The sequence below is a fragment of the Lolium perenne genome, chromosome 7, assembly GCF_019359855.2.
Source record: "Lolium perenne isolate Kyuss_39 chromosome 7, Kyuss_2.0, whole genome shotgun sequence".
Lineage (NCBI taxonomy): Eukaryota > Viridiplantae > Streptophyta > Magnoliopsida > Poales > Poaceae > Lolium > Lolium perenne.
In genome coordinates this window covers 57,946,486-57,954,770 of record NC_067250.2, presented here as the reverse complement: position 1 = coordinate 57,954,770, position 8,285 = coordinate 57,946,486, and the positions used below count along the sequence as shown (strand labels likewise).

Below are 8,285 nucleotides of genomic sequence, written 5' to 3'. Positions count from 1 at the left end.
ACCACAGAGGAGGATGGTGACCTCATCATGACGACCGAGCGTCAAAGGATGCTTGAGCTCGACGCTCAAAGGCGCGCCGAGGCCATCATCTGCGAAAGAACCTGTCTCATCCAGAACGCGGCATCCCGCGAGTGGCGGACGGCGTTGAAGGCCCAACGTCATAGGGAAATCTCTAACGACGCATACGACGTACTACACCGCCACATACAGAAAAGCAAGGTCAGAGAGGCGGGCGGCCAAGGGAAAGAACGAGGCGAGGCCATCGTGTGCCCGGATTGACGTCGAGTAAACTAGGATTTAGTTAAATTTTCAACTTTGTAACATATAACAAATTTAAATAAAATTCTCTGCTCAGTTTAATTCATCTCGGGCCCCGAAAAATTGCCGGAGTCGCCGGTGTAGAAAACCTGTCCTAAATCAAAGGAGCTAGTGCAACCGCTCCTGTCGACACCTATTCAAAGATCACCGGTGGAGATACTCTTACCGTTAAAAATGGCTGCTTAGGGTTTGCTTAACCTGTACGGCCGGATGGCTATATTTTTGAATCGTAAATTATTTGTCATATTCATTTTCGGCATTGAGATCTCATATTTTTGTTGCTGAAAACCATTGTCATCCTACGTCGAGCAGTTTTGTCCTCTACTTTCCATTTGCTGGATGTCGTCTCCTCTCCCACCGGCCGCGGGCGTCGGCGGCCCGTGGTAACCCGGCCCGGTGACCCTACCGCGCGCCGCTTGATTAGACCCCTCCATCTCCCGCTGCTGCTTCCTTCTCCTCCTCGTCTCCCACTGTTCAGCACTCCGTCGTCCATCTATAAATAACCCCGTCGCGCGCGGTCGCCTTCCTCCCTCCCATATATCCTCGCGTCGCATCGCCCAAGAACCATAGCTCCACCGCCACCACCTTTTGCTGCCACTGCCAAGCTTGCCGATGGTGTCACGGCCGGGGTCGAAGAGGACGACCAAGGAGGAGGAGGAGGAGGAGGAGTATGAGGTGGACGTGGTGCCGGACCGGCTCGAGTCGTCCCGCCAGAGCCGCCTCGCGCTCTTCGGCTCCGAGCTCCGCCTCGACCGCTTCCGCCCGCGCCGCCGCCGCCGCCGCATCCCCGCCGTCGACGGCGAGGGCGGCTTCTTCCACGACCTCATCATCCTCCCCGACAACAGGTACGCGCGCACCGCTCGCTCTCTCTCCCTTCGTTTTTTTCTCGGTTGGCTCGCGCGCGCCCGCACACCTGGCTGGCCACTGTAGAAAATCTCCTGGCCTCTCGACGCGTGTTCCGGAAGCTCGCTCCACTGGATATTGCTGCTTCGCCATGATGATGATTAAGCAAAAGCTAGCGCGCGGCCGTTCAGGAAAATATATCCAAACCATCGGCACCAGAAATATTCGCAGTAAATCATGTGCCGGTAGAGAATTGAGATTTTTCCGGCGGATTTTTCGGCCTCGATCGGTTACTTTTACTGCCGTCCCAATCGTCGCTTCCGGTGTACGGTGCGTGCGCTCCATGGCCGCCGCAAACCGGCCGTCGGTTGTGGATCAGCTCGCCAGTTGCGCGAGCTTGCTAGTTGCTTCGGCAGGGCGATGTAGGTTGCAGCCAGCGTTCACGGGTTCGTGTACAAGGGCCGCAGGAACAGAGGTGCTACGTACTACTACTAAGCTAGCTTACTTTTGCTTTATCAACTCCTGTCGCACGAGCTTTGCCTTTTCAGCAATACTACGACTTTACCTGGCCGGGTTCATTATCAACTAGAACTGCAAAATTCGTAAGCCAGTAGCATCCCGAAAATGATCCGCTTGAAAGTAGGAATACAAATTCACAAGTTACTGCACTTTTTTACCCAGAGAATTGATAAATCGACAAATTTGGATGCATGTGTTTCTTATTTAAACACACACACACACAAGTAACAGAGGATCCGAACTGCCAACTTGCATATCATTTCTCTATACTAATATAATACCATCAACTACCAAGCAATTTGTTGAATAGGATGAGCAGGGCTCTGTGCTTATCATACTATGACAAGTAAGCTAATTATAGCTTGCTCCAGCAGCCTTCCTCCTCAAACTCCAACCAGGTGTACGGCTGCTTGAGAGGCTATCGGTAACGTCCTGCTCTCCAAATTCGGTTTCTACACCCCACGACTTGGATTGGTGGTTTGAACGGGCTAAAGAATTGAACAGGACAGCCGGGAGAGCCGCTAATCCTGGGGGTGTAGCTGGAGTCATTATCTTGAGGAATTTTTAAGTGGATACGTAGCCTGCAATCTGTTTTAGTCATGTGGTTATCTCCTGACAGCTATGATATACGTTTGACGTGGACTGTCTGATTTTTGATTTGCGGTGATCGCGCATGAGTAGACAGACATAGTTGGTGACAGTTCGAATATGCTAAATGCAAACTTAGATCCAGATTGCAGGAATATGGTTTGGGGTAACAGTGTGCCTGATTGTTTTCTAGCTTTAATTCAGTGGGCTGTAGATAATAATAAGTGTCTATTTTGTCAGTACGAGGCTTTGCAATTTTACATCAACTTTGCAGGTATCAGAAGCCAATAATGGTTTGTGGTACTGGTATGCCCGATAAATTTAAGCCTTTAGTTAAGGCTATGAAAGCATTGTATATTAACGTCTACTTAATTGTACTGCCAAGATATATTAATCACTACGACATTATATATAAAATATAGCAAAAACGTAACATGAAGGTGTAAAACTGCATATTAGATGAAAAAGTCAGATCTTCTGAATACTGACTTTAGTTCTTAGTTTTGCCATTCGTTGGTGATTGCGACAGATATTGTTGGAGATGAGGTGGACATCCGTACCGTCATGTTGGTTTATTTCATTCCATGTGGCTGCATCTCAGTTAGTAGTTTATTACAATACCATTGGATCGGTGCACAAGAGAAACGCACTCATGGCCACATCACCCCTGACATGTTCATGTGCGAGCATGCGTAGGATCTCACCTATGTTACTTGATTAACTCTGCTGTGTGTACATCCTCCATTCTAGTACAGAGGGACCGTTAGGCCTAACTACTACTTTTGGTCTAATTAGTGAAGTCTGTTTGTGGGTGCTCTAGCCACTTTCTCATACTGTTTTAACCTTCATATGCAACCAAATTGTGTGACTCTTAATCAAAAAACGCGGTAAACTTTTGAAGTCCACTATATTGCTATCTTGGATCGTTGAAGAATGTTGTTAGCTTGTTCGATATCCATGCGAGAAATAGACAGAACATTTTACAATGGTAATACGAGGGGGTGCACATATACTGATTTGTGATTTTGTTTTTCGGATGGCAGGTTGTATATGTTATGGACCAAGTTCATACTGGTTTGGGCAGTGTATAGTTCCTTCTTTACGCCATTCGAATTTGGATTCTTCAGAGGGCTACCAGACAGACTATTCATCTTGGACATAGTTGGGCAGATTGCTTTCCTTATTGATATTGTTCTGCAGTTTTTTGTGGCCTACCGCGACCCCGACACGTACCGCATCGTACTCAACCCAACCTCTATTGCCCTCCGGTAATATTTCCCCACCCTACGCTTTGATAGTGCAACTAGAATAATTGGAACTTATCATGCATCACTGTACATTTGCATCTTTTTTGGTACTAATGTATTCACCCTATCCTTCATAAACCATCAGAGTAATTAAAATGGCTGGATCTCAATAATAATGTTTTGGAATCTCTCCATCATTTTGATGTTGCTGAAATGAAAATGCTTTCGCAGAATGGCATTTGCATGTTAACCATTTAAACAGTACACTTTACGCATTTGTAACTTTTGAAATTTGTTCTGCAGTAACTTAATTTTAACTTTGATCCTCTGATTTATTTGCCCTTTGAATCCAGATATTGCAAGTCAAGTTTCATTTTTGACCTCCTTGGTTGCTTCCCATGGGATATTATCTACAAGGTTATGCTTTTGCTAATCATCTGGATCTCACTTGTTAACATATTGTGTGGAGTTTATTCTGTGGTTAGCATCTTGATTGTCTGCTCTTGTTTTCATATTATGATCTAACAGGCGTGTGGCAGTAAAGAGGAAGTAAGATATCTATTATGGATTCGTTTAACACGATCTCTGAAGGTCGTAGAATTCTTTAGAGATTTGGAAAAGGACATCCGTGTGAATTATCTGTTCACCAGGATAGTGAAACTTATAGTGGTAGAGCTCTACTGTACACACACAGCAGCCTGTATCTTCTATTACCTGGCCACAACACTACCTGAATCAATGGAAGGATATACATGGATAGGGTCTTTGAAGTTAGGAGAGTACAGCTATGAGAACTTCAGGGAGCTTGATCTTGTCAAGCTTTATATGACATCACTATACTTTGCTATCGTCACCATGGCAACTGTTGGTAAGTTTAGGTCTCATGTTCAACACGAAGTTCTTGCCTTTCCATCTGTGCTTTTCAGAAACATAAAACGTGCCTGTTTTCTCTCTGTAGGATATGGTGACATTCATGCTGTAAATGTGAGGGAAATGATATTTGTCATGATCTATGTTTCCTTTGATATGATTCTCGGAGCTTACCTCATAGGTAACATGACTGCACTTATTGTCAAAGGCTCGAGAACCGAGCGATTTAGGGATAAAATGAAAGAAGTCATCAGGTATATGAACAGAAACAAACTTGGGAAGGAAATAAGAGAACAGATCAAGGGGCATTTAAGGTTACAGTATGAGAGCAGCTACACTGAAGCTTCTGTACTTCAGGACATTCCCATTTCTATTCGGGCAAAGGTGATGCATTATATTTTTGACATATTGCCATCCTTCCTTCATATTGAAAACTTCCATTTCTTTAATTTCAGCTTGCATTACTAATTCTTCATAAGCTTTTGTGTCTTTGTATTATTGCATATCAAGTGCGATCCTGACTTGTGCTATGTAAGTGATATATATTGTATTATAAATGCAGATTTCTCAAACACTGTACAAGCCATACATTGATAGCACTCCTCTGTTCAAAGGATGTTCAGCAGAATTCATTCAACAGATTGTACGTACTCTTTTCTTCTGTCAAAATTATATATGTTCATTTATGTATAAAGTTAGTACTAAAAATTTGTTCAATATTTCTAATCATATTCTTGCTCTTGGCAGGTGATCAGACTGCAAGAAGAGTTCTTCCTACCAGGAGAGGTTATTTTGGAGCAAGGAAGTGCAGTAGACCAGATATACTTTGTCTGCCATGGTGCACTGGTGAGTTCAAGCCTAGGAATAACTGCTTAATTCACAAGAGTTATATTGTTTAACTTATAAATCAAAGTATTATTACATAATATACAAGTAATATTTTTATTCATACTAAGTTACAATATGTTTCTATACTGTTTAGGAAGGTGTTGGCATTGGTGAAGATGGTCAAGAAGAGACTATTTTGATGTTGGAGCCTGATAGTTCCTTTGGAGAAATAGCTATTCTTTGCAATATTCCACAACCCTACAGTGTTCGTGTTTGTGAACTTTGTAGGCTATTACGTCTCGATAAACAATCATTCACAAACATATTGGAGATCTATTTCGTTGACGGAAGAAAAATTTTGAGCAATCTCACCGAGGTACACAACAGACAATAGATACAATCATCATCATGACAGTTGTTACTTCACCAATTGCTGAATCTAAGGGTACTCCTTTTTTTCATTGATGTGCTTCCTCTAACTGCAGAACAATGAATACGGTGGGCGAGTCAAACAACTAGAATCAGATATCACATTCCACATAGGGAAGCAAGAGGCAGAGCTGACATTGAGAGTAAATAGTGCTGCCTTCTACGGGGACCTTCATCAGCTGAAAGGTTTAATCCGAGCAGGAGCCGATCCAAAGAACACCGATTATGATGGACGGTCTCCTTTGGTGCGAACCTCTCGGAATAGTTTCGAAATTTTCATCCAATCCACATTGTTTTACCTTTTAGGATATATAACTTATGTCTGATGTAAACAATATCTTCTTTGCAGCATCTTGCAGCTTCCAAAGGTTATGAAGATGTTGCACAGTTCCTAATCCATGAAGGTGCTGATATTGATCTTATAGGTATGCTCACCCAGATCAATGCTAACTTTGCTGCCATTTCCAGATTCTTGCATAAAACATCTCATTTTATCCTATCACACATCTTATGCACTCGAATTATGTTCAAAACCAGATAAATTTGGGAACACACCATTGCTGGAGGCAGTGAAGCAGGGTCATGACCGGGTGGCCTCATTGCTCTTTAGCAAAGGGGCCAAGCTAAACCTCGAGAATAGCGGCAGCCATCTCTGCATGGCAGTGTCAAAGGGGGACTCTGATTTTGTTCGGAGGGCCCTAGCTTACGGAGCTGATTCAGACTCAAAAGACTACGACGACCGCACTCCTCTACATATAGCCGCTGCAGAGGGCTTGTACATGATGGCGAAGATGCTTGTAGACGCAGGCGCAAGCGTATTCACAACTGACAGGTACCACACAAAAAACTTCATCCTTGAAGTTTCCTACTTACTTTGTAGGCATACATGAGCTAGACATCGCCATGTATGCAGGTGGGGCACTACTCCGCTAGACGAAGGGCGTAAATCGGGCAGTAAGCCGCTGATAATGTTGTTGGAACAAGCGAAAGCCCATGAGCTATCCAAGTTCCCTGCCCGTGGTGAAGAAGTGAGAGGCATGTTCAGAAGCTCAAACTTTTATCAAATTACTGCCCATGTTTTTCATTTTCTGACCTACACGAAAACTATCCTGCTGACAGATAAAATGCACCCGAGGAGGTGCTCTGTGTTCCCTAACCATCCATGGGATGCTGATGCTAATCGAAAAGAGGGGGTGGCTCTGTGGATTCCCCACACGATTGATGGACTCATCAGGGCAGCGCAGGAGAAGCTGAGCTTGTCCAGCTCATGCCAGCGCTTGTTTGGCGAGGATGGCGCAAGGGTGCATGACGTCGACATGGTCCATGATGGCCAGAAGCTGTATCTGGTTGGAGGCGATGCCGAGGGACAAAGCAAGTAGGGTAGGTGCGCTATGGAGCAAACTAAGAAAATTAGAATGTTCTTCCAACAGAATTTTGCGGTTATCTTTTCCCGCCAAATATTTATGTAGGATTAGCCTCCTTAGATTTGCATGCTTGCTGGTTTTTATGTACCTCTGTAGATATACGAAAAGTAACTTTTTCTTCAATATGTATAGATTAATCATACGTGATGAGAATGGATGTAAATGGAAATGTAAATTGGAGATCTGCACAAACTTACTCCCTTCAGAAGTTGAGCTAGAAAATAAGTTGCATGGTCCACCGCAAGGGAAATAAAAAGAAGAATCATGTTCTTCCAGATAAATGTTCGGAAGACAATAGAATTGGCGAATGCTCAACACCCAACTAGGTTGGCGTTGGTTTATATTTATAGTGTATACAGGTGTACAAATACAGGTACAATACATAAGCTAATATATGTATAGCCTAACACCATCCCTCAATATTAACCATGTCATGTAACATCTAACAAATTAAGATTGCGCCTACAATCTTGAAATAGAGACAAAGACAGAGGCTTAGTGAAGATATCAGCAAATTGATCATTTGAGGAGATCCTTAATTGCTCTCTCTCCTGACAGAACACCCCGATAAGTAAAATGCTTTCCTTCATAATTTCAAGGGCAGAATGGGCATTTCTATCTCTACATCATCTCCCTGTGATTTGTCATCTCTTTTGACTGGGTATCAGGTTTGGAATCCTTAATTTCTCCTTTTTCTGAGGAAGAAATTGCAAATATTGTCAAGTATATGAAACCTGATATAACCACTGGACCGGATGGTTTTAATGTCTTGCTCCTAAAGAAATGTTGGCATATTGTGAAAAATGAGTTTGTTAATCTTTTCTCCAAATCCTCTGAAAACATACTGCAACATTATCCAATATTTTGATGATACAATTATTGTGTTTCCAGCTGACGAGGTTCAACTTTCTATCTTCAAGGATATTCTGAATCAATATGTTGCTTTCACTGGCCTAAAAATTAACTACAAAAAATCTTCTTTGATCCCTATTAATTTGTCCAACGATGAAGTTGTCTCAATTGAAAACAATTTGAATGTTAGTTTGGTTCAATGGCTTTCACTTATCTAGGGCTGCCCATGGGTACCACAAACCCTACCATCAGAGATATGTCTCCCCTCATTGATAGGGTTGAGAGAAGATTGTCTCCCACTTCCTCCTCTCTTTCTTATGGTGACAGACCAGTTCTGGTCAACTCCGTTCTATCCTCCCTCCCTACT

The 8,285-nt window shown here is 43.2% G+C and overlaps 1 protein-coding gene across 1 annotated transcript; it reads left to right on the top strand.

The window, feature by feature from the left end:
* Positions 1–708: 708 nt before the first annotated feature.
* Positions 709–7,274, top strand: LOC127317405 (potassium channel KOR1-like). Its single transcript, XM_051347967.2, has 13 exons — positions 709–1,163; positions 3,312–3,536; positions 3,869–3,932; positions 4,044–4,383; positions 4,474–4,769; positions 4,948–5,028; positions 5,133–5,231; positions 5,368–5,589; positions 5,699–5,887; positions 5,992–6,067; positions 6,180–6,474; positions 6,556–6,677; positions 6,762–7,274. Exons 1-13 carry the CDS (start codon positions 931–933, stop codon positions 7,019–7,021), a joined length of 2,502 nt encoding a protein of 833 aa, XP_051203927.1. The 5' UTR covers positions 709–930; the 3' UTR covers positions 7,022–7,274.
* Positions 7,275–8,285: the final 1,011 nt, after the last annotated feature.